Genomic DNA, 25,451 nt, shown 5'->3' on the forward strand with positions numbered 1-25,451 from the left:
TCTGTATATTCCAACGTGGTGGTGCCACCTTCAGGCCAGTGTTGGAATATACCTTTAATAGGCCTGGTAGCCTTGTACAGGCTCAGGACTATTACTACTAAGGAACAACTTCACAGATCTTAGCAAGGGGAAAGTAGAAAATTGGGAGTGCAGCACTCCTGTGTTTTCCGCTCTCAGATGCCGTGGTCATATTTGACCACAACATTGGAGAGGTTAACTGTCTGCAATCGACTTTATCGCTGGCCACAGACGTACATGTATGGCAGATGTCATAAAGGGATTAAAGGGGTTGTCTCTGACTTCAGGAAATGACATTTATCATGTAGAGAAAATTAATACAAGGCACTTACTAATGTATTTTAATTGTCCATATTTCCTCCTTTGCTGGCTTGATTTATTTTTCCATTGCATTATACACTGCTCTTTTCCAGGGGTTACGGCTTCCATTGCAGCACAGATACGATCTGGCCAGGACGGGAGCCGCTGTGCATGTGTGCCTATGCTCCCTCCCACTGTCCTGACCACCATAAAAGCCAGAACTTTTTCCTATAGTGTGAAAGCACGACCACTAACCCCTGGTAACGAGCACTATATAATATGATGGAAAATTAATCTACATGATATCTACAAGATAAATGCCATTTGCTAAAGTGAGGCAACCCCTTTAACAGTTACAGTGGTGTAGCTCTCTGGGTCGTATTGGTCACAATTGCGACTGGGCTCCAAAGCCAGGGGGCCCACAGGGCCCTCCTTGCCAGTGGTGCACCGCCAATTACCGTACCTGTCGCTTTATAAGACACAGTGCATCTTATAAAGCGAACACCAGTGAGAGCTTCCATTATGGAAGGGCTCACTAGAATGCAAGAGGCGTGGGGAGCAGTAAGTGAAGTACTGTACTCACGCCTTCTCCCTGGTCTTCTGAGTCCTCACTGCACTGTCCTGACAGCATACATCGACAGGATGTAGGTGTGTACTATGACCTGATGCTGTATGCAGTCAGGTCACAGTGCTACGCAGGACCAGAAAAGACCAGCGAGGAGTCTGATCTAAGGTCTGATATGGGGGTCTGATTTGAGGTGTAATATGGGGGTCTGATTTAAGGTCTGATATGGTGATCCGATATGAGGGTCTGATTTGAGGCCTGATAAGGTTTGATATGGGGTTCTTATTTGAGGTCTAATATGAGGATATGATTTGAGGTCTGATTTCAGGATCTAATATGAGGATCTGATTTGAGATCTTATATGGTACTCTGATTTGAGGTCTGATATGGGGGTCTCATTTGAGGTCTGATATAGGGGTCTTATTTGAGGTCTAATATGGGGGTCTGATCTCAGGCTCTAACATGAGGATCTGATTTGAGGTCTGATATGGGGGTTATATTTTAGGTCTGATATGGGGGCTATATTTTAGGTCTGATATGGGGGCCTGACTTGAGGTCGGATATGGGATTGTGATCTGAGGTCTGAAATAGGGGTCTGATCTGAAAGGTAGTAACATAGTAACATAGTACATAAGGCCGAAAAAAGACATTTGTCCATCTAGTTCGGCCTGTCATCCTGCAAGTTGATCCAGAGGAAGGCAAAAAAAAAAACAGAGGTAAAATATTTCTTCCCGACTCCAATCAGGCAATCAGAATAACTCCCTGGATCAACGACCCCTCTCTAGTAGCTATAGCCTGTAATATTATTACACTCCAGAAATACATCCAGGCCCCTCTTGAATTCCTTTATTGTACTCACCATCACCACCTCCTCACCCAGAGAGTTCCATAGTCTCACTGCTCTTACCGTAAAGAACAAACCTTCTTTCCTCCAGACGCAGAGGATGTCCCCTCGTCACAGTCCTGGGGATAAATAGATGATGGGATAGATCTCTGTACTGACCCCTGATATATTTATACATAGTAATTAGATTTCCCCTCAGTCGTCTTTTTTCTAAAGTGAATAACCCTAATTTTGATAATCTTTCAGGGTACTGTAGTTGCCCCATTCCAGTTATTACTTTAGTTGCCCTCCTCTGGACCCTCTCTAGCTCTGCTATGTCTGCCTTGTTCACAGGAGCCCAGAACTGTACACAGTACTCCATGTGTGGTCTGACTAGCGATTTGTAAAAAAGTGGTAGGACTATGTTCTTATCACTGGCATCTATGCCCCTTTTGATGCAACCCATTATCTTATTGGCCTTGGCAGCAGCTGCCTGACACTGTTTTTTGCAGCTTAGTTTGCTGTTTATTAAAATTCCTAGATCCTTTTCCATGTCAGTGTCACCGAGTGTTTTACCATTTAGTATGTACGGGTGACTTGCATTATTCCTTCCCATGTGCATAACTTTACATTTGTCAGTGTTAAACCTCATCTGCCACTTATCTGCCCAAGCCTCCAATCTATCCAGATCCCTCTGTAGCAGTATACTGTCCTCTTCAGTGTTAATTACTTTACACAGTTTAGTGTCATCTGCGAAAATTTTTATTTTACTATGCAAGCCTTCTACAAGATCATTAATACATATATTGAAGAGAATAGGGCCCAATACTGACCCCTGAGGTACCCCACTAGTGACAGTGACCCAATCTGAGTGTGTACCATTAATAACCACCCTCTGTTTTCTATCATTGAGCCAGTTACTTACCCACATACAGACATTTTCTCCCAGTCCGAGCATTCTCATTTTATATACTAACCTTTTATGTGGTACAGTGTCAAATGCTTTGGAGAAGTCCAGATATGCGACATCCATTGATTCGCTGCTGTAAAGTCTAGAACTTACCTCCTCATAGAAACTGATAAAAAATTTTGGCATGACCGATCCCTCATGAAGCCATGCTGATATGGCGTTATTTGCTTATTTCCGTTGAGATGCTCTAAGATAGCATCATCTCTTTAAACCTTCAAACTGTTTACCCACAACAGATGTTAAACTTACCGGCCTATAGTTTCCAGGCTCTGTTTTTAGACCCTTTTTGAATATTGGCACCACATTTGCTATGCGCCAATCCTGTGGGACATCCCTTTCAGTATAGAGTCTTCAAATATCAGAAATAAGGGTCTGGCTATGGCATTACTTAATTCCCTTATGATACGTATGCCATCCGGTCCTAGCGATTTGTCTATTTTAATCTTTTTACGTCGCTGTTGTACTTCATCCTGGGTCAGACAGGGCACTTTTAATGGGGAATTAATTTTTACATTCAGCATTTCACCTGCCAGTTTATTTTCCTCAGTGAATACATTAGAGAGAAAAATATTTAACAGCTTTGCTCTCTGTGACTCCCCCCTCATTACTCTTTAAAGGGCCGATACCTTCAGATTTATACTTTTTAACATTTATATAATTGAAGAACATTTTAGGGTTAGTTTTACTCTCTTTGGCAATTAATCTCTCGGTCTCTAGTTTGGCCGCTTTTATTTGTTTTTTACATGTTCTATTTTTTTCCTTATAGTTATTCAGTGCTTCCGTGCTACCCTCCTGTTTTAGTGATTTATATGCTTTCTTTTTGTCATTTATTGCTTTCTTTACAGTTCTATTTATCCACATTGGTTTCTTTTTGTTCCTTAACCTTTTATTCCCATACGGTATGTACCTCTCACAATGAGATTTTAGGATGCTTTAAAAGATATTCCATTTTGTGGCTCTATTTTTATTTTTGAGGACTTTGTCCCAGTTAGTTAGGCTTATGGCCTCTCTTAGTTGGCTAAATTTAGCTTTTTTGAAGTTTGGAATTTTTGTTCCTCCCTGTAGAAACGCTCTTTTGAATGATAATTGGAAGGTTATTACTTTATGGTCACTATTTCCCAGGTGTCCCCCAACCTGCACGTCTGTTGTTCTGTCAGGCCTATTGGTTAATACGAAGTCCAGTATGGTCGTCCCTCTAGTCGGGTTCTGAACCAGTTGGGAGAGGTAATTATCTTTGGTTATTGCCAAGAACCTGTTTCCTTTATGAGATATACCAGTTTTAGTTTCCCAGTCTATATCAGGGTAGTTGAAGTCGCCCATAATAACCACCTTATTATGATTTGCCGCCTTGTCTATCTCGTTTAGTAGTAGATTTTCTGTGGACTCTGGTATATTAGGCGGTTTATAGTAAACTCCTATTAGTATTTTAGCTCCATGTATCTCTACCCACAGTGACTCCACATGTTCATATCCCTCACTTATATATTCCCGGAGTGTGGGCTTTACACAGGACTTTACATAAAGGCATCCCCCCCCCCCCTCTCCGGTTTTGACGATCCTTTCTAAACAGTGGTAGGTTGGGGTGATTCCCTCTATATGAGCTTGCAGCACCATACCTTAACTACTTGCTAGTGAGCCAAAAGCAATAGGGAGACAGCAGACGCTAGACGGTAAGCCAAACATCGATTTAAAGTTTTCTCCAATCCAAAGCTCATATCGAGCTTAAAAGGATCAGCTATAAGAGACTTTTCACATTATCAGGATTCCTGTGGACACTTTATGAACATATTGCGCTCCCAGTGAATACACCTACAACATTTTCAGTGACATTCAGTTTCCCAAATTGGGATAGAGCGCTAGAAGATAATACCCCCTCTTCCCAAATAACAGCATATACTTGAAGTTTCTTGGTGTGATATATATTGAATTTATCGACACTATTGAGTCATATGAATATAGTGTTGATCATATCTACCACAATATGTGACTGTAATGTTGTATATTATTGCTACATTGTTCTTATAAATTTTATTACTTGTATTTTATGGGGATATAATAAATATTTTCTGCACATGTCAATTTGGTTGCCAAGTGTATGAGTGCTCGCTCATTACTCTATTACTACATTTGCCTTTCTAAACAGACTGTAACCTTGTACATTAACTGCCCAGTCATAGCTATCATTCAGCTATGTTTCTGTTATTCCCACTATGTCATAGTCCTCCTCACACATCACTAATTCCAGTTCCCCAGTTTTATTAGTCAGGCTTCTGGCATAGTATACAATTAAGAGGTTTATGTATATTTTTTACCCTACATCTTTCCTTCTAAACTGTTCTAGTCCCTCCTTCCATTCCTCCCCCAGTCCCACTACCTTGCCCCCGGTCTCTATCTGCACTATCTTCCCCTCCTATAGTGTAATTTCCCTCCCCCCCAGTCCCTAGTTTAAACACTTCTCCAACCTTCTAGCCATCTTTCTCCCCAACACAGCTGCCCCTTCCCCATTGAGGTGCAGCCCGTCCCTACGATAGAGCCTGTAGCCGATAGAGAAGTCAGCCCAGTTCTCCAGGAACCCAAACCCCTCTTTTCTTACACCAGTTCTTGAGCCACTTGTTAACCTCCCGCTGCCTTTCTTGTGGGGCCCGTGGTACAGGTAGTATTTCGGAAAATATTACCTTTGAGGTCCTTGCCCTAAGCTTTTGACCTAAAATCCCTGAAATCATTTTTAAGGACTCTCCACCTACCTCTAACTTTGTCATTGGTTCCGATATGGACCATGACCACTGGATCTTCTCCAGCCCCTCCTAGTAATCTGTCAACCCGATCCGCGATGTGTCGAACTCTAGCACCAGGAAGACAGCACACTGTTTGGCGATCACGGTCTTTGTGACAGATTGCCCTATCTGTTCCCCTAATAATGGAGTCTCCCACTACCAGCACCTGTCTGGCCTGCCCTGCTCTCCTGGTTCCCTGCTTACTGGAGCTGACATTCCCCTGACTGGCAGAGGAAGTGTCCGGCTGCAGCAGTGCCATCCCTGGACTGACTTCCCACTCATCTGCCAAACGTGCAAATTTGTTGGGGTGTGTCAGATCAGGGCTAGACTCCCAGGCACTCTTCCCTCTACCCCGCTTTCTAACTGTTACCCAGCTAGCTACCTCACTTTCCTCAGCCTCCTCTCTGTCACCCTCCCCCTCATCTACCCCAAAGAGTGCTTGCTCTGTGAGAAGCAAACTCTTTTGCAAAATGTCAATGTCTCTCAGTGTTTCAACTTGCCCATTTAGAGACTCAATTTGCGATTCCAAACGGGTAATTTGCTCACACCTTGAGCAAAGATATACACCCTCGAAAGGCTGTTCCAGGACTGCATGCATCATGCAAGGTAATTTTTTTTTTTTTTTTACTGGCACACATTATAAGGTGCTATTTTTTGCACTGGCGCACATTATAAGGGGGCAATTTTATACTGACATTATAAGGAGAATTATTACTACTGGGGGACTGCAGGGAACATGATAACTAGGGGGCATTATTACTATTGGGGGCACTGTTAACATTAAGATAATTGGCAGATAATTATTTCTATTGGTGGGACTTTGGGCAGTAGTATTACTGTGGGGGGCACCCTGGCACAGTATAAGCTTAGCACAATAATTTTTGGGAGACATTATGTTTACACTATTAGTGTGAGCGACACTATTTGCTGGGCGCAGTTATTTTTTAGGACATTGTGTTCCAATATTTATTAAAGAGGGCACTTTTTGCGTAGGGTACTAATATATTCAGCAGGATTATCTATTTCAGCAGTATGGTATTGGGGAGCACAGTGGCCACAGTATTAGGTTGTTGAGAAGGTGGAAGGATGATGGAAAAGTAGGAAACTAAGATGTCTGTTTGTCAAACTCTGTAGAGACAAGACATGGCTGAAAGAAATCATCATGACTGTCTGGTCTGAATGGAGAAGATACCCCTTGCCAGGCAGCACTGAGGGAAGCGTGGCCCAAGCTGAACTCTTGAAGTTATATCTATCATGGGAAACTGTTCCAATGATACTAATCTCCTCAACAATTACAATGGAACTGAAAAACCCAGTGTGGAAAAATATATTTTATCTCATGTAGAGACAGTGATGTTGTAAATAAAGGTTGCTCTATATACTCCTTCTGAAAAGTAAATACAGGGAGTGCATTATGACAAAAGTCCCATCAGTCAAGCATTCTTGTTTGAAGGAGAGCCAAGGTTACCTACTGATGTGTGGCCCACAAGATATTTTCTGAAATATTACTGAAATGAAAACTGCACCAAGTATACAATGTTAAATCTTCATATAGATATGCTCAAGATGTACCAACTAGACTACAATACCCTATAGATGCTGTGGCAATTACAACAATTATATTTAATAGACAACTAGTTACTACTACTGTTAATTTACCCATCGTGATAGAAGACAGAGGAACATGATGTAGGTAAAGAAGAGTACTTGAGAGAGGGTGGTTCTTCTAGGCTGGTATACTCATTCACGTATGCCCAGCTCTTGCCATGTTCAGTTTTCACTTGCTCCCCTGGATCAAAAATAAATTCAAATGTCAATCATATCAAAGTACTGAACATTAGGTATCCAAAAAAACTTGTTGCAAATGGGTTCGACCATATACTTGGGTCTTCAATTTGGGTCTGAGAATCTGCCCAACATTTTTTGAAATGTTATTTGGTTTATCTGTACAGCCACATACTCATGTTACTCATACATATGTTAGTTTTTTATTATTATTTAAAAAAACTTTATTGAACTTCTTAATAATTTTTAGTCCCCTTAGGCTACTTCAACATGCAATATTTTCATTACTTGTACAATGCACTATAATACTATTGCATTACCGTACATAGTCATTCTGACAAGCACATATACATCATGCTGGATGTATTAACAGCCAGGATGTGGCAGGCCTGGGCCCTTCAGTAACTGCATTTGTGGGTTGCTGATTAGAGGACAGAAGGGGCTCCTTCCCTCTGTCTAACTATTGACTGCACCATCTGAGGGGTTAAAGTGCCAGGATTGTAGTTATCGCCAATCCCAGCAGTGATGGCTGGGTGCTTGTTGTATAATACAGCTGGCACTCTCAAGTCACAGTGAGGGCCCAGCTCCAGAGTTTGCTGCATCACCATGATATACTATTATTAGTGTTGCTCGAGCACCAAAGTGCTCTGGTGCTCGAGTAGAACACCTCGGGATGCTCGGGTGCTCTACCGAGCACAATGACTGTCAATGAGAGAACCCGAGCATTAAACCAGGCACCCCCTGCTCTGAAGAGGGGAGGGTGTCTGGTTCACATGTAAAGGTCAGAAATTTATGGAAACACCACTGAAATAGTTCCGGAAAAGCATGGGGAGGATGTCTGGATGCATCTTGGACTCCCAGGTCGCTGCTGGGAACGATGTTGTCAGAGTAGTACGCCAATTTTACAGACTGACAATAATACGCACCAAACAGAAGATAGAATCGATTTTAGAGGAAAAATTGTTAGGAAACATTCTTTCCTGTATATTTACTTGTATATAAAGTGCAAGTGCTGCCAAAAATTACAAGGAAGAGGCACTCTTCCTCCTTTATATATCACATAAAGGAGGGCCTAAAACATTAAAGGCGAGGGCCTGCTGCTGATCCTACCATCTAAAACATTAGGGGTGATGGTCTGCTGCTGAGCTGACCATCTAAAACATTAGGGGCGAGTGCCTGCTGCTGATCTGACCATCTAAAACATTATGGGCGAGGGCCTGCTGCTGATCTGACCATCTAAAACATTATGGGCGAGGGCCTGCTGCTGATCTGACCATCTAAAACATTAGGTGTGAGGGCCTGCTGCTGAGCTGACCATCTAAAACATTATGGGTGAGGGTCTGCGGCCAAGCTGACCATCTAAAACATTAAAGGCGAGGGCCTGCTGCTGATCCTACCATCTAAAACATTAGGGGTGATGGTCTGCTGCTGAGCTGACCATCTAAAACATTAGGGGCGAGTGCCTGCTGCTGATCTGACCATCTAAAACATTATGGGCGAGGGCCTGCTGCTGATCTGACCATCTAAAACATTATGGGCGAGGGCCTGCTGCTGATCTGACCATCTAAAACATTAGGTGTGAGGGCCTGCTGCTGAGCTGACCATCTAAAACATTATGGGTGAGGGTCTGCGGCCAAGCTGACCATCTAAAACATTATGGGCGAGGGCCTGCTGCTGAGCTGACCATCTAAAACATTATGGGCGAGGGCCTGCTGCTGATCTGACCATCTAAAACATTAGGTGTGAGGGCCTGCTGCTGAGCTGACCATCTAAAACATTATGGGTGAGGGTCTGCGGCCGAGCTGACCATCTAAAACATTATGGGCGAGGGCCTGCTGCTGAGCTGACCATCTAAAACATTATGGGCGAGGGCCTGCTGCTGAGCTGACCCTCTAAAACATTATGGGCGAGGGCCTGCTGCTGAGCTGACCATCTAAAACATTAGGGGTGAGGGTCTGCTGCCGAGCTGACTCTCTAAAACATTAGGAGTGAGTGCCTGATGCTGATCTGACCATCTAAAACATTAGGGGTGAGGGCCTGCTGCTGATTTGACCATGGTAAAAATTATGGGCGAGAGCCTACTGCTGAGCTGACCATCGAAAAAATTATGGTTGAGGGTCTGCTGCTGAGCTGACCCTCTAAAACAATAGGAGCGATGGCAGCCTAAGACGCATGTTGATATGATGGAGGAGGAGGATGACGAGAAAAGGAAAATTGAACCATACAGAACTTTTTTGTGGTGGAAGGGGTGCATGAGACCACCAAGTTACAGCCATTATCAGACACAACCCTGCCTGGTTATAGGTTTAGTGGCGAGAGCCACAGCTCAATCTGGTCCCTTATACCCTGTGTGGGGATTTGCTCTGGTAGATGGGGTAAGCGGGCGCAGTACAGAGGCAAAATACAGGTTCTTAACTCAAAACGTCAGTGTTTATTCACACTTGAGGCAATTGCACAAAACCGCACGTAACTTTGCAGTCTTGGTGTTAATTCACAAACAATGGAAAGTTCATATAACACAAGTCACCTTGCTGGCAGTTCTGCCTCCAGTAGTCCACAGCAGGCTTTAGGGGGCATGTTTCCCAAGCATGCGGCTCTCAGCCCTCCAGCATGGCACAAAGCCTCAGATCCCAAAAACAGAGACATCTCTGGTGAGCCCAGCTGCCTATTTAAGGACAGCCAGGTGCTGCCAAAACCTGGACCGGCACTTAAACTCCGGTCCAGTATTTGACCTCACCTGGCTGGAAACCAGCCCAGCCGCACATGCTTGGAGGAAAATACCTGCCTTGCCAGCCACAACCCCTCACTGTGTCACACCTGCCACAGCTCTGCGATGGTGTGCTGTTTGTCACCTAAGCAAATTAGTTTCAGCACGGCCTGTTGCCGCTTCCCCACTGCAGTGCTGCACAGCGTCCAGCTACTGACTGATGGCTGACCGGTGCTGCAAGATGAGAATTCAGAGGTGGAAGTGGAGGAGGAGAAGGGAGGGTTGCAGCCACTAATGTAGGTGGTGGCAGAAATCTTGATGAAAGTAGGGCCCGCAATCCTTGGCGTCGGTAGCACCTGTGCCATTCCAGGGTACGACTCGCTCTCGGCCTCCACACCGTTCACCCAGTGTGCCGTCAGGGAAATGTAGCGTCCCTGGCCAAAAGCACTTGTCCATGTGTCAGTCGTTAAGTGGACCTTCCCAATAACTGCGTTGGTCAGGGCAGGGGTGATGTTACGGGACACATGCTGGTGTGAGGCGGGGACGGCACACCGGGAAAAATAGTGGCAGCTGGGGACTGAGTAACGATGGACAGTCGCCACCATCAGGCTGCGGAAAGCCTTAGTGTCCACAAGCCTAAATGGCAACATTTCCAGGGCCAGCAATTTTGAAAGGTGCGCATTTAGTGCTATGGCCTGTGGGTGGGTGGCTGGGTATTTGTGCTTTCATTCAAAGGCCTGGGGTATGGACATCTGTATGCTGCACTGAGACACAGAAGTAGATGTGCTAGCTGATGGTGCTTGTGAAGGTCCAGGTGCAGGGCGGGAGGCATATGGGCCTGCGTCTTGGACAGGGGATTGGCCAGCACATAACAGGGGAAGAGGAGGCAGTGGTGTGACCCGCAGACACTGATTAGGGACCCAGACGTTCAGCCCACCCATTAAGGTGCTTTGATGCCATGTGGCGGATCATGCTGGTGGTGGTGAGGTTGTTAGTGTTCACGCCCCTGCTCATTTTGGTACGCCACAGGTTGCAAATGACAATTCTTTTATCGTTCGCTCTTTCCTCAAAAAAGCGCCAGACTGCGGAAGACTGCGGGCCTGTTTGGTGTGGCCTGCCTTCTCCATTTTGCCACCCCACTGCCTCTTTCAGCCTGTTGCGGTGCTGCGGATCCCTCCCCCTCTGTACTGCTGTCCTCACTCGGCTTGCCAGCTTCACTGGTTGGGTCAGTGATTTAATCGTCCACCACCTCCTCTTCCACTTCCTCACTCTGGTCATCCTCCTGACTTGTTGATCTAACAACAACCTCACTTATTGACAACTGTCTCAATCATCAACCTCTTGAGACACTAATTGCCATTGACTTATTGGCAAATGTGTCTCATCATCATCATCCACCTCGAGAAACACTAATTGGCATTCCCCACTGTCATCTTCTTCTGACTGTGGATGCTCAAGAGTTTGGGAATCAGTGTACAAGATCTCCTCATGTCCCTCTTCAAGCGGGCTTGGTGAGAGGCCCAAATCAAGCAATGACCATGAAAAAAGCTCCTCTGAATATCTGAGTGTGGGATCACTTGTTTGCAAAGACTCTCCATGGTGGGAGGAAGGAGGATCAGGGTGAGGATTCTGTTGACCAGACTCTTGGCTACTGAGAATGGACTTTGTGGAAGACAGGGTGGTGCTTAACCGACTGGAAGCATTATCTGCTGCAATCCAACCGACCACCTGGTCGCACTGGTTTGACTTCAAGAGTGGTGTCCTGCGCCGCCCTGTAAACTGGGACATGAAGCTAGGTATCGTGCTGCACAGGGCCACGGTCTCTGCGTGCACCATCAGCAGCACGGCCACTTCCCCGTCCCTTACTGCTCACCTTCTGCATATTAAATGGTATATATGCTTGCAAGTATGTCACACGTACAGTAGCGCAGGTTTTGTAAGTGTATGCGCAAATAAATTGAACTAAATGTCACGGATATTTAGGATGTGCAAACGTTATACAGGAGATGTAGCACAGGTAATGTCGCTGTCACCAGTTGCTAAAAAAAACTTACAGGGAATGTCACAGCTATTTGGGATGCGCAAAGGTACTGTCACTGCAGTCACCAGCGGCTAACGTTATACAGAAGATGTAGCGCAAGTAATGTCACTGCTGTCACCAGCGGTTAACGTTATACAGGAGATGTAGCACAGGTAATGTCGTTGCTGTCACCAGCGGCTAACGTTATACAGGAGATGTAGCGCAGGTAATGTCGCTGCTGCCACCAGCGGCTAAGAAAAAATTACAGTCAATGTAACAGATATTTGGGATGTGGAAATGTTATACAGGAGATGTAGCGCAGGTAATGTCACTGTCCGCAGCGTCTATGGATAAAGTACACTGGATGTCACAGATATTTTTAGAATGTGCAAACGTTATACAGGAGATGCAGCGTAGATAATGTAACTGTCCGCAGCGGACACAGTTTACAGAAAAAGTACACTGGATTTCACAGATATTTTTCGTCTGCGCACACGTTAAACAGGAGATATAGCGCAGATAATGTCGCTGTCCGCAGCGTCTACAGAAAAAGTACACTGGATGTCACAGATATTTTTAGGATGAGCAAACATTATACAGGAGATGTAGCACAGGTCATGTAACTGTCCGCAGCGTACACTGTCTACGGAAAATGTACACTGGATGTCACAGATATTTTTAGGCTGCGCACACGTTACACAGGAGATGTAGAGCAGATAATGTCGCTCTCTGCAGCGGCCAAACAATTGCAAGCTATTTAGCACAGGTTGCGCTAAAAATATACAGTTGCAAGAAAAAGTATGTGAACCCTTTGGAATTAGATGGATTTCTGCACAAATTGGTCATAAAATGTGATCTGATCTTCATCTAAGTCACAACAATAGACAATCACAGTCTGCTTAAACTAATAACACACAAAGAATTAAATGTTACCATGTTTTTATTGAACACACAATGTAAACATTCACAGTGCAGGTGGAAAAAGTATGTGAACCCCTAGACTAATGATATCTCCAAGAGCTAATTGGAGTGAGGTGTCAACAAACTGGAGTCCAATCAATGAGATGAGATTGGAGGTGTTGGTTATTGGGTAGTTCAAGTGACAAAAAATGGCAAATTGGCTTTTTTTTTTTTTTTTTTTCCCCCGTTACACGATTTGCCGTATGCCATTAATATATATATTTGCAAACTTTTTGTACTTTTTTTTTTTTTTTTTTACTTTTTTTTTAAGTCACCTTGGGTGACAATAACTGGCAATCATTAGATTGTCCATTGTGTTCATTGATGGCTATATAGCCATCATTGAAGACTTCATTTGCACTATACCAGGGATGCTCAACCCCCTCCTGCTGTTGCAAAACTACAACTCCCAGCATGCCCAGAGAGCCTACTGCTGTCAGCCTACAACAGTGCATGGTGGGAGTTGTAGTTTTACAACAGCTGGAGGGCCGCAGGTTTGGCATCTCTGCACCATACCAATACAATGCTGTCACCTAGTGGCCTGTATTGGCATAGTCTAAAATAAGCTCCGAAGCCTGCTTGAGGATTCAAGCTATTTCATATATATAACAGGTTCCCCGATCTCATCGCGACTTCCGCTTCTGGACTGATCATATGCCATGGTCACATTTGACCACGGCATCTGAAGAGTAAAATGTATGCGATCAGTCTTTTGGCTGATCGCATACATGTGCCGCGGGTCTCTGCTATTTAAAATAGCAGAAACCCCGCGGCCATGGTGCCTGTTTGGGAGGTCACCATGTTTGGGAGGTCCTTATGTACGGCGGAGTTCCTTAAGTCATTAAACAAAGAACTGCTGATATAATATATACATACAGTATCTCACAAAAGTGAGTACACCCCTAACATCTTTGTAAACATATAAGTCCTCTCCTGCATAACGTGAACCGGATGGATCCGTTATGCAGGTGTCATGATCAGTGTGGGGGAAAAACTCCACACTGAACACAGGAGGGAAGGGGAACAGTAACTAGGCCTGGAAACTAACTAGGGAAGAAACAGGTCACCTCCTAACCAACCCTAATCCGGGCCCTAACTATCTATCAATATGAATAGACCCTGAAGGTAGCAATATTCATAAGCAGGATACCTAGGCCTTTATATCCCTATAAGGCCCTAGAATGAGGTTAGGACCAGAGACAACCCATTCCTCCCTAGATGGACGAATGGAAATCTCTTTCTCAGGCCCAGATACAAACAACACTTAATATAACAAACCCAAACAAACACGACACTTAACTTCTGTAGAGACGGACGAGCAGGAACACCAGAGACAAACTCACTCCAGCTCAGCCAAACCCAAATGAAGATATCTACCGCATAGTCAGAAGGGTGGGGTCAGACTATAAAGTGTAGAAGTGATGACCACTGAGCAACAGCTGAGAAAAGGGAAGTGGTCATTAATCCTATCAACACTGAATCAAGAGAAATCAAGGAGGCTGCTAGATTCCTCCACGCTCAGCCAATCTCCTTGTTTTCCTGACATCAGTCACCTGAGGGACCGTGACAGTACCCCCCCCCCCCCCTTCTATGGGTGACCTCCAGGCACCCAGGACCGACTTTATCAGAATAGGCTCTGTGAAAGGCCTTCACCAGACAATTCGCATTAACATCGGCCGCTGGAACCCACATCCTCTCCTCTGGTCCGTAACCCTTCCAGTGGACGATATACAGGAGGGATCTACGGAGAACTCGGGAGTCCACAATCCTGCTGGTTTGAAATTCTACATTACCGTCCACCATGACAGGAGCGGGAGGCAAAGAGGATGGCTCAACAGATTCGACACATTTCTTCGACAACGACTTATGAAATACGTTATGAATTTTAAAAGCCTGAGGAAGTTTAAGACGGAAGGCTACAGGGTTAACAATGGAAGTGATTTTATATGGACCAATAAATCTTGGGCCCAACTTCCAAGAAGATACCTTAAGCTTAATGTTTCTTGTGGACAGCCACACAAAATCACCCACTCTCAGGTCCAGACCATTCATAGGTCTCCTGTCAGCCACAAGCTTATACCTGTTGCCCATCTTTTTCAGGTTATTTTGAATTTTCCACCAAATCGAAGACAAAGAAGAGGAAAATTGTTCCTCCGCAGGAATACCGGAAGTTTGAGAACGAGAAAATGTGCCAAACTGCAGATGGAATCCTCATGCCCCAAAAAACGGCGACTTATCAGTGGACTCCTGTCTACGGTTATTAATTGCAAACTCAGCTAACGACAAGAATGAAGACCACTCCGACACAAAACATCTCAAATTAGTCTCCAGATTCTGATTGGTGCGCTCCGTCTGTTTATTCGACTGAGGATGAAAAGCCGAAGAAAAGGACAATTGTACCTCCAGTCGAGTACAGAACGCTTTCCAGAATCTGAAAACAAACTGAGTCCCCAGATCAGACACCACTTCAGAGGGAATGCCATGTAGTTTCATGATGTTATCGACAAACACCTTGGCAAAAGTTTTGGCATTAGGTAGAGCATGCAATGCTATAAAATGCGCCATTTTGCTAATCCGATCAACTACCACCAGGATCAGTTTTTTTCCGAAAGAATTCAGTAAATCTGTGATAAAGTCCATAGACAAATGCGTCCAAGGTCTGGACTGGATGGGTAACGGAAGAAGAGATCGAGAAGGCAGAGTATGTGTCACCTTAGCACGAGCACAGGTACAACAGGCTGACACATAATCCTCCACACACTTACTCGGCCCCGGCCACCAAAATCTGTGCGAGATGAGATCGACAGTGGATCTACTCCCGGGGTGTCCAGCCAAGACAGTACAGTGATGTTCCTCAAATACCTTATGACGTAAGTCTGAAGAAACAAACAATTTCCCCGGAGGACAAGAGTCCGGTGCATCCACATGGGCCTCCAACAGCTTAGCCTCAAGATCAGGATATAGGGAAGATATGACTACCCCTTCAGACAAAATAGGACTAAGATCTTTAGAATCACCCCCCCAGGAAAGCTGCGCGACAAAGCATCCGCCTTGACGTTCTTAACCCCAGGGCGGTAGGTGACAATGAAGTTAAATCTGGTGAAAAACAGCGACCACCTGGCCTGGCTTGGATTCAGTCATTTAGCCGACTCAAGGTAAGCCAGATTTTCGTGATCAGTAATTACCGTAATAGGATGAATTGCTCCTTCCAACCAATGGTGCCATTCCTCAAAAGCCAACTTAATGGCCAGCAATTCCCTATTACCCACGTCATAATTTCTTTCAGCAGTCGAGAGTTTTTTAGAGAAAAAAATCACATGGGCGCCATTTACTAGGTGAAGGACCTTGCGACTAAACTGCTCCCACCCCTACCTCGGATGCGGCAACCTCTACAATGAATGGCTGAGACACATCCGGTTGCACCAGAATAGGGGCTGAAGCAAAACATTCCTTAAAAGCAGAAAAGGCTTGTAATGCCGCCTCAGACCAAACAGAGAAATCGACCCCCTTCCTAGTCATGTCTGTTAAAGGTTTAACCACAGTTGAATAGTTCAAGATTCATTTACGGTAGTAGTTGATGAATCCCAAAAAATGCATAAGCTCTTTCAGATTTTCGGGTCGATCTCAGTCCAACACCGCACAGACTTTCTCGGGATCCATACGAAAACTTGAGGATGAGAGCAGGTAACCTAGGAATTGCACTTCCTGAAGAGCAAAAACACATTTTTCCATCTTTGCATATAATTTATTCTCTCTTAGGATCTGTAACACCTGTCTCACATGATCCTTATGAGTCTCCATGTCTGGAAAATAAATTAGTATGTCATCCAGATATACAACAACAAATCTCCCCACCAGATGATGAAAGAGGTCATTGATAAAGTGTTTAAAAAGCGCTGGAGCGTTGTCTAATCCAAAGGGCATGCATGACCAGGTTTAAAGGGTCAAAATGACCCTCAGGGGTATTAAAAGCGGTCCTCCCCTTCCATGATCCTTTCCAGATTATATGCCCCCCCTCAGATTCCATTTAGAGAACACCTTGGCACCGACAATCTGACTAAACAAATCAGAAATCAACGGATCACGGACGGAAATACAGTTGAGCTCACGGAAGTCCAGACATGGTCTAAGGTTACCATCTTTTTTTTTTTTTTACAAAGAAAAACCCAGCCGTCACTGGGGATTTGGATGGTCTGATATGACCCTTTGCCAAGCTCTCGGTGATATACTCTCACATAGCCTTTCTTTCGGGCTCCGAAACACTATACAACTGAGATTTGGGCAGTTTAGCTCCAGGAATAAGATTGAGGGGACAATCATACTCCCGATGTGGAGGTAACCCCTGGTTACCACTCTCAGAAAACACATCAGAAAATTTGGAATAAACGAGGGAATAGTTTTAGTGGTGATCACAGAGAAAGACGCATTAAGACAGTTGTCCATGCAAAAATCACTCCAATCGAGAATCTGTCTCGCTTGCCAGTCGATGGTAGGGTTATGTCTGCTTAACCATGGTAAGCCCAAAACCATCGGAGCAGGCAGACAGTCCAACACATAACACGAGATAGATTCCTGATGGAAATCACCCACTCTTAAATGGATGTCATTTACCACCTGCGACAGGCATTTTTGGGTAAGAGGTGCAGAATCAATTGCAAAGACATAAATGCTTTTCTCTAGTGCACTAGTAGTCAACCCATGAATACGAACAAACTGTCCATCTATCAGGTTAACCCCAGCCCCACTGTCGATAAATACCTCGATTTCAACAGTTTTGGACTCTTGCGCCACCTCGGCAGACAGGAGAAATCGGCTACTACCAGTAAATGACAAAAGTAAGTTTTCTTGCTCCAAACCCACACCACCGATAGTAATTTGGAGATTAAGTGCTTTTTTTTTGTTTACATCTTGATGCTGAATGTACTGACAAATATTCACGAAATGTCCCTTCTTTCCACAACAAAAACAGACTCCCTGAATATGACCAGAGCTCTTACCAGCAGTCCCAGGAGTTGCTCCCCGCAACTGCATAGGCTCCTCACAAGGCGTAACCACAGGTGTCTCTTTACTATAAGTGTCAAAGGAAGCCGCCACCTTATTTGACAGTACATCCTGAGGGTGAGAACCCTTAGATCTCCCCCTCAGGCATCTATCCAGACGTACAAAAAGGGACATAGCTGCTTCCAATGACTCAGGTTTTTCATGAAAGGCCAACGCATCCTGCAGCCTCTCAGATAGACCCTGACAGAAGTGGCTATGGAGAGCAGGATCATTTCACTCCGTATCTGTAGCCCATCTCCTAAATTCAGAGCAATAGATTTCCGCAGAGCATTCTCCCTGCCGTAAATCACGTAACTTGGTCTCAGCCTAAGAGATCCAATCCGGGTCATCATAAATAAGACCCAAGGCCCTAAAAAACTCATCTACCAACTAGAGGGATGGTGATCCGGTCGGCAGAGAAAAAGCCCAAGACTGTGCATCATCCTTAGGGCTTGTTCACACGACCGTTGGTGTCCCGTTCCCGTATTGCCTACCGCATTTGCGGATCCGCAATACAGGGGCATTGTTCCGTTGTCATTCTGCATCACGGATGCAGACCCATTCATTTCCACTTGAATGGGTCTGCGATCCCCATGCGCCTGCCCCACAGAAGGTGCCCGTGCATTGCGGACCGCAATTTGCGGTCCACAGCATGGGCACGGGCTTCACACGTTCGAGTGAACAAGCCCTTAAGTAAAGAAATTATCATACCTACACGTTGACACTTATCCCCAGAAGAGTATGGACGCAGCTTAAAGTACAATTTACACGATTCCCTGAACCAAATGAAATTGTCACTACCCCCAGAAAATCTGTCTGGGAGGGCAACCTTAGGTTCAGGGTAGGCCTGGTACCCACCATCTGAACCAGCCGCCTGTGGTCTATGAATCCGTAAGACTGTCGTGTGGAGGTCAGCTACCTCCAAAGACAGTCCCTGCAGCTGTTCGACCAGTACAGACATAGGTTCCATAGCTGCACTGACCTGAACAAAATGGCGGTTTTTATGGCGGTAGATAATGTCACGATCAGTGTGATGGGAAAACTCCACACTGAACACAGGAAGGAAGGGGAACAGTGGGCCTGGAAACTAGGGAAGAAACAGGTCACCTCCTAACCAACCCTAATCCGGGCCCTAACTAACTATCAATATGTATCTATCAATATGAATAGACCCTGAAGGTAGCAATATTCATATGCAGGATACCTAGGCCTTTATATCCCTATAAGGCCCTGGAAAAAGGTTAGGACCAGAGACAACCCATTCCTCCCCAGATGGACGAATCAAAGTTTCTGTCTCAGGCCCAGATACAAACAACAGGGAATATAATAAACACAAACAAACGCAACACTTAACTTCTGTAGAGACGGACGAGCAGGAACACCAGAGACAAACTCACACCAGCTCAGCCAAAACCAAATGAAGCTATCAGAAGGGTGGGGTCAGACTATAAAGGGTAGAAGTGATAACCACTGAGCAACAACTGAGAAAAGGGAAGTGGCTATTAACCCTATCAACACTGAATCAAGAGAAATCAAGGAGGCTGTTAGATTCCTCCACGCTCAGCCAATCTCCTTGATTTCCTGACATCAGTCACCTGAGGGACCGTGATAGCAGGCCATAGACTTCTATTATGACGGAATGAATAATGGAATGCCTCTAAAGGCATTCTATTATGCATTCCATCAGGGAATTGCGTTATGGTCTGTGGTAACGGAATCCATAATGCAATTCAGTAAATCTCACAATACGAACCCGCACACGAACTTCAAAATATGAAATTCGCTCATCCCTAACAGCTTATATAACAGTGTAAATGTGGTGTGCACTCAAAATAACTCAACATACAGTCAATAATGTTTAAACCGCTGGCAACAAAAGTGAGAACACCCCTAAGTGAAAATGGCCAAATTGTGTTCAAAGTGTCAATATTTGGTGCGGCCACCATTATTTTCCAGCACTGCCTTAACTCTCTCGGGCATGGAGTTCACTAGAGCTGCACAGGTTGCTACTGGAATCCTCTTCCACTTCTCCATGACGACATCACGGAGCTGGTGTAGAGACCTTGCGCTCCTCCACCTTCCGTTTGAGGGAGGATGCCCCACAGATGCTCAATAGGGTTTAGGTCTGGAGACATGCTTGGCCAGTCCAGCACCTTTACCCTCAGTGGTCATCTTGGAGGGGTGTTTGGGGTCGTTATCACATTGGAATACTGCCCTGCAGCCCAGTTCGAAAAGGGAGGGAATCATGCTCTGCTTCAGTATGTCACATTACATGTTGGCATTCATTGTTCCCTCAATGACCTGTGGCTCCACACAGCTGGCAGCACTCATGCAGCCCCAAACCATGACACTCCCACCACCATGCTTGACTGTAGTCAAGACACAATTGTCTTTGTACTCCTCACTTTGTTGCCGCCACTCACGCTTGACACCATCTGAACCAAATAAGTTTATCTTGGTCTCATCAGACCACAGGACATGGTTCCAGTAATCCATGTCCTTAGTCTGCTTGTGTTCAGCAAACTTTTTGAGGGCTTTCCTTTGCATCATCTTTAGAAGAGGCTTCCTTCTGGGATGACAGCCATGCAGACCAATTTGATGTATTGTGCGGCGTATGGTCTGAGCACTGACAGGCTGACCCCTTTAACCTCTGCAGCAATGCTGGCAGCACTCATACGTCTATTTTAAAAAGACAACCTCTGGATATGACACTGAGCACATGTACTCAAGTTCTTTGGTCGACCATGGCGAGGCCTGTTCGGAGTGGAACCTGTCTTGTTAAACCGCTGTATGGTCTTGGCCACCTTGCTGCAGCTCAGTTTAAGGATGTTGGCAATCTTCTTATAGCATAGGCCATCTTTATGTAGAGCAGCAATTCTTTTTTTCAGATCCTCAGACAGTTCTTTGCCATGAGGAGCCATGTTGAACTACCAGTGACCAGTATGAGAGTGTGAAATAACACCAAATTTAACCCACCTGCTGCCCACTCACACCTGAGACCTTGTAACACTAATGAGTCACATGACACCGGGGAGGGAAAATGGCTAATTGGGCACAATTTGGTCATTTTCCCTTAAGGGTGTACTCACTTTTGTTGTCAGCGGTTTAGACATTATTGGCTGTGTGTTGAGTTATTTTGAATGCACACCACATTTACGCTGTTATACGAGCTGTACACTGACTACTTTACATTGTATCAAACGGTCATATCTTCAGTGTTGTCCCATGAAAAAATATAATAAAATATTTACAAAAATGTGAGGGGTGTACTCACTTTTGTGAGATACTGTATGTATTTCAGTGTTTCTAGAAGTTTTAGGAGCTGGAGATATGCTAAAGTCCGCATCCAATCCACATTTTTTGCAGGTCAGATGTGGACCCATTTCCTTTAGTGGGGCTGTTCCACAGCACCTGCACAAAAAAATAGAACATGTCCTATTCTTGTCCATATTACGGATAAGGATAGTACAGTTCTATAATCGACCGGACGTTCAGTTCCACAAAAAGCAGAACGCACACGGCCGGTATCCATAATTTGCGGACCGCAAAAACGGCTACTGCCATGTGCATGAGCTCTAATAGACATTTTTTTGAATACTTTTCCTCACTAATCTTAGAAATATACTGCACTTAGCCTCTCCCAGTCTGGCAATGACTGGTTACAGATGGAAGTAGCATTCAGCAGTACATTAAATTGAGAGAAAAGCTGAAGTTTAGCGCCTCATTAAATAAAGAGCAATATTAATATGAAACAAATGATAATGTACAATATATGCAGCACAAAGTCATTACCAGCATTTTTTTTTTTTTTTACACGTTCACAAACTCAGCACAGCGGCTGGAGCTGAATAATGTCTAGGAGAATTAATGTTGGCTATTAGAGGTATTCTGCAGATCAGAGAGCAGATAATAATATCCGCCTCTAAGACAAACATCCTTCAGTTTTCTACAGTTACATTAGTGATGCATCCTCTTCTAAGTTTTCCCAACCACCCGCTGTGCAAGGAACTTCAATATGTGGCACCATTCAAAGACAGATGGCATGATTAGGGATGTCACCTGCTCAACCCAGCAAATGCCCAAATGTTCAGTGCCACCTTAAAAACACTAAAATACTATAGACAAATCAGCAGGTCCAGATGGCATGCACCCTAAGTTCAGCAGTAATTAAATTATGTAATAGACATACCCATAAATCAAATATTTAAGAATTTTGTAATAATAGGGTTGTGAAACCATAATCCTGAAAGTTTAAAGGGATTATGCACTCCTTTTACACTCACCTAAAGAATTATTAGGAACACCTGTTCTATTTCTCATTAATGCAATTATCTAGTCAACCAATCACATGGCAGTTGCTTCAATGCATTTAGGGGTGTGGTCCTGGTCAAGACAATCTCCTGAACTCCAAACTGAATGTCAGAATGGGAAAGAAAGGTGATTTAAGCAATTTTGAGCGTGGCATGGTTGTTGGTGCCAGACGGGCCGGTCTGAGTATTTCACAATCTGCTCAGTTACTGGGATTTTCACGCAACAACCATTTCTAGGGTTTGCAAAGAATGGTGTGAAAAGGGAAAAACATCCAGTATGCGGCAGTCCTGTGGGCAAAAATGCCTTGTGGATGCTAGAGGTCAGAGGAGAATGGGCCGACTGATTCAAGCTGATAGAAGAGCAACGTTGACTGAAATAACCACTCGTTACAACCGATGTATGCAGCAAAGCATTTGTGAAGCCACAACACGCACAACCTTGAGGCGGATGGGCTACAACAGCAGAAGACCCCACCGGGTACCACTCATCTCCACTACAAATAGGAAAAAGAGGCTACAATTTGCACGAGCTCACCAAAATTGGACTGTTGAAGACTGGAAAAATGTTGCCTGGTCTGAGTCTCGATTTCTGTTGAGACATTCAAATGGTATAGTCCGAACTTGGTGTAAACAGAATGAGAACATGTATCCATCCTCTGATGGCTACTTCCAGCAGGATAATGCACCATGTCACAAAGCTCGAATCATTTCAAATTGGTTTCTTGAACATGACAATGAGTTCACTGTACTAAAATGGCCCCCACAGTCACCAGATCTCAAACCAATAGAGCATCTTTGGGATGTGGTGGAACGGGAGCTTCGTGCCCTGGATGTGCATCCCTCAAATCTCTATCAACTGCAAGATGCTAACCTAACAATATGGGCCAACATTTCTAAAGAATGCTATCAGCACCTTGTTGAATCATTGCCACGTAGAATTAAGGCAGTTCTGAAGGCAAAAGGGGGTCCAACACCGTATTAGTATGGTGTTTCCTAATAATTCTTTAGGTGAGTGTAAATTGATGGCCTACCTGCAGGATAGGCTATCAATATCTGATCGGCAGGGGCATGACACCTCACACCACCACTGATTAGCTGTTTCAGAGTAGTTCCATCACCAAAACTACACAGCTCCATCCACAGCTGGTTACTGCAGGCCTCCTCCCACTGAAAAAGATGGGAGCAGCACTACAGTTACAAGCTCTGTCCATTACACAATGTTTGTAGTTTCAGGGCTGACTTCTAGATCCTGGGTTCCTCTAAAATAGCAGACCAGCAGCGGTGCGGGGTGTTGGACCTCTTTTAATCAGATATTGATGGCCTGTCTAATGTATAATCCATCAACATAAAAGGAGCAGGATTAACCATTTAAAGGTTTACGTACAGCCATCCTGGAGTGTCTCACTGAGAATAACTTTGCAATGGAGCATTGGCATGAATTTATGAGAGATTGGTCCTGTCAAAAATAATCTGATCAGTTTACATGAGGAGGTAAGTTCCAGCATGGACCAGGATATTGATGTGGATCTTCTGAATTTTTCAAAGGTATTTGATACTGTAACAGAAATATAGTGGCAAATATGGGGGAACTGCTCAAACCCCAAACACTGTAGCGTGTTTCTCATTGGGGGAGCAGTCCCACCGCATGTGGACTGCAGCAAACGACCATCCCCAGCATAAAATGCGTACAATGGAGGATGCCGGCGCGGTCCACATGCACCACAAAGGCATCCTACACAAAACTGAGCATTGTGCGGATGAAAATATAATTATATAAATCACTGAAAAAAATGCACCAAACGGATATGCCACTGACTATACTAGCTAGTCATACAAGCAGATATTAAAAGCTGAGACTTTTGCCAACATATTCCTGTCAGGAACACATCGAAGCCCATCATGCACCACTTCACGGTCTCTCAGCATGGCAAGGGTCCTACCACTACGCTAACTATGGTGTGAACACGGTCTGAAGGGGATGAAATCAAAGCTCACAGCCAAGCTTCCACACAACCGCCTAGCAGGACAACTAGTGCAATGTGAACAAAGCAAGACTGTAAGCCACACCCATTGCATTAGTTGTCCTGCTATGCGGTTGTGTGGAAGCTTGGCTGTGAGCTGGATTTCAGCCCTTCAGACCGTGTTCACACCATAGTTAGCCTAGTGGTAGGACCCTTGCCATGCTAAAAGACCGTGACATGGTGCATGATGGGCTCCGATGTGTTCCTGACAGGAATATATTGTCAAAAGGTTCAGCTTTTAACCACCTCAGCTCCCGTAGCTTAAACCCCCTTAATGACCAGACCACTTTTTACAATTCTGCACTACACTACTTTCACGGTTTATTGCTCGGTCCTACAACTTACCACCCAAGTGAATTTTACCTCCTTTTCTTCTCACTAATAGAGCTTTCATTTGGTGGTATTTCATTGCTGCTGACATTTTAACTTCACTTTCAGTTGTAAAATTTTTCAATTAAAACTACATTTCTATATAAATTTTTTTCTAAATTTATTGTTCTACATGTCTTTGATAAAAAAAAATGCAATAAGTGTATATTTATTGGTTTGCGCAGAAGTTATAGCGTTTACAAACTATGGTACAAAAATGTGAATTTCCGCATTTTGAAGCAGCTCTGACTTTCTGAGCACCTGTCATGTTTCCTGAGGTGCTACAATGCCCAGACAGTAGAAAAACCCCACAAATGACCCCATTTTGGAAAGTAGACACCCTAAGGTATTCGCTGATGGGCATAGTGAGTTCATAGAACTTTTTATTTTTTGTCACAAGTTAGCGGAAAATTATGATTTTTATTATTTTTTCTTACAAAGTCTCATATTCCACTAACTTGTGACAAAAAATAAAAACTTCCATGAACTCACTATGCCCATCACGAAATACCTTGGGGTGTCTTCTTTCCAAAATGGGGTCACTTGTGGGGTATTTATACTGCCCTGGCATTTTAGGGGACCTAAAGCGTGAAAAGAAGTCTGGAATCCAAATGCCTAAAAAATGCCCTGTGAAATCCTAAAGGTGCTCTTTAGAATTTGGGCCCCTTTGCGCACCTAGGCTGCAAAAGTGTCACACATGTGGTATCGCCGTACTCAGAAGAAGTAGGGCAATGTGTTTTGGGGTGTATTTTTACATATACCCATGCTGGGTGAGAGAAATATCTCTCT

General features: G+C 44.4%; 1 protein-coding gene across 1 annotated transcript in view; it reads right to left on the bottom strand.

Annotated features, from left to right (window-relative positions):
* The window catches only part of LOC120993403, a 140,422-nt gene that overhangs the window by 65,460 nt on the left and 49,511 nt on the right, over positions 1-25,451 (bottom strand). The window contains exon 6 of the mRNA XM_040421909.1: positions 7,110-7,239. Within this exon, the coding sequence (XP_040277843.1) occupies positions 7,110-7,239 (130 nt within the window). The remainder of the gene's footprint in view (positions 1-7,109; positions 7,240-25,451) is intronic.

Source organism: Bufo bufo, chromosome 3, assembly GCF_905171765.1.
Source record: "Bufo bufo chromosome 3, aBufBuf1.1, whole genome shotgun sequence".
Taxonomy (NCBI): domain Eukaryota; kingdom Metazoa; phylum Chordata; class Amphibia; order Anura; family Bufonidae; genus Bufo; species Bufo bufo.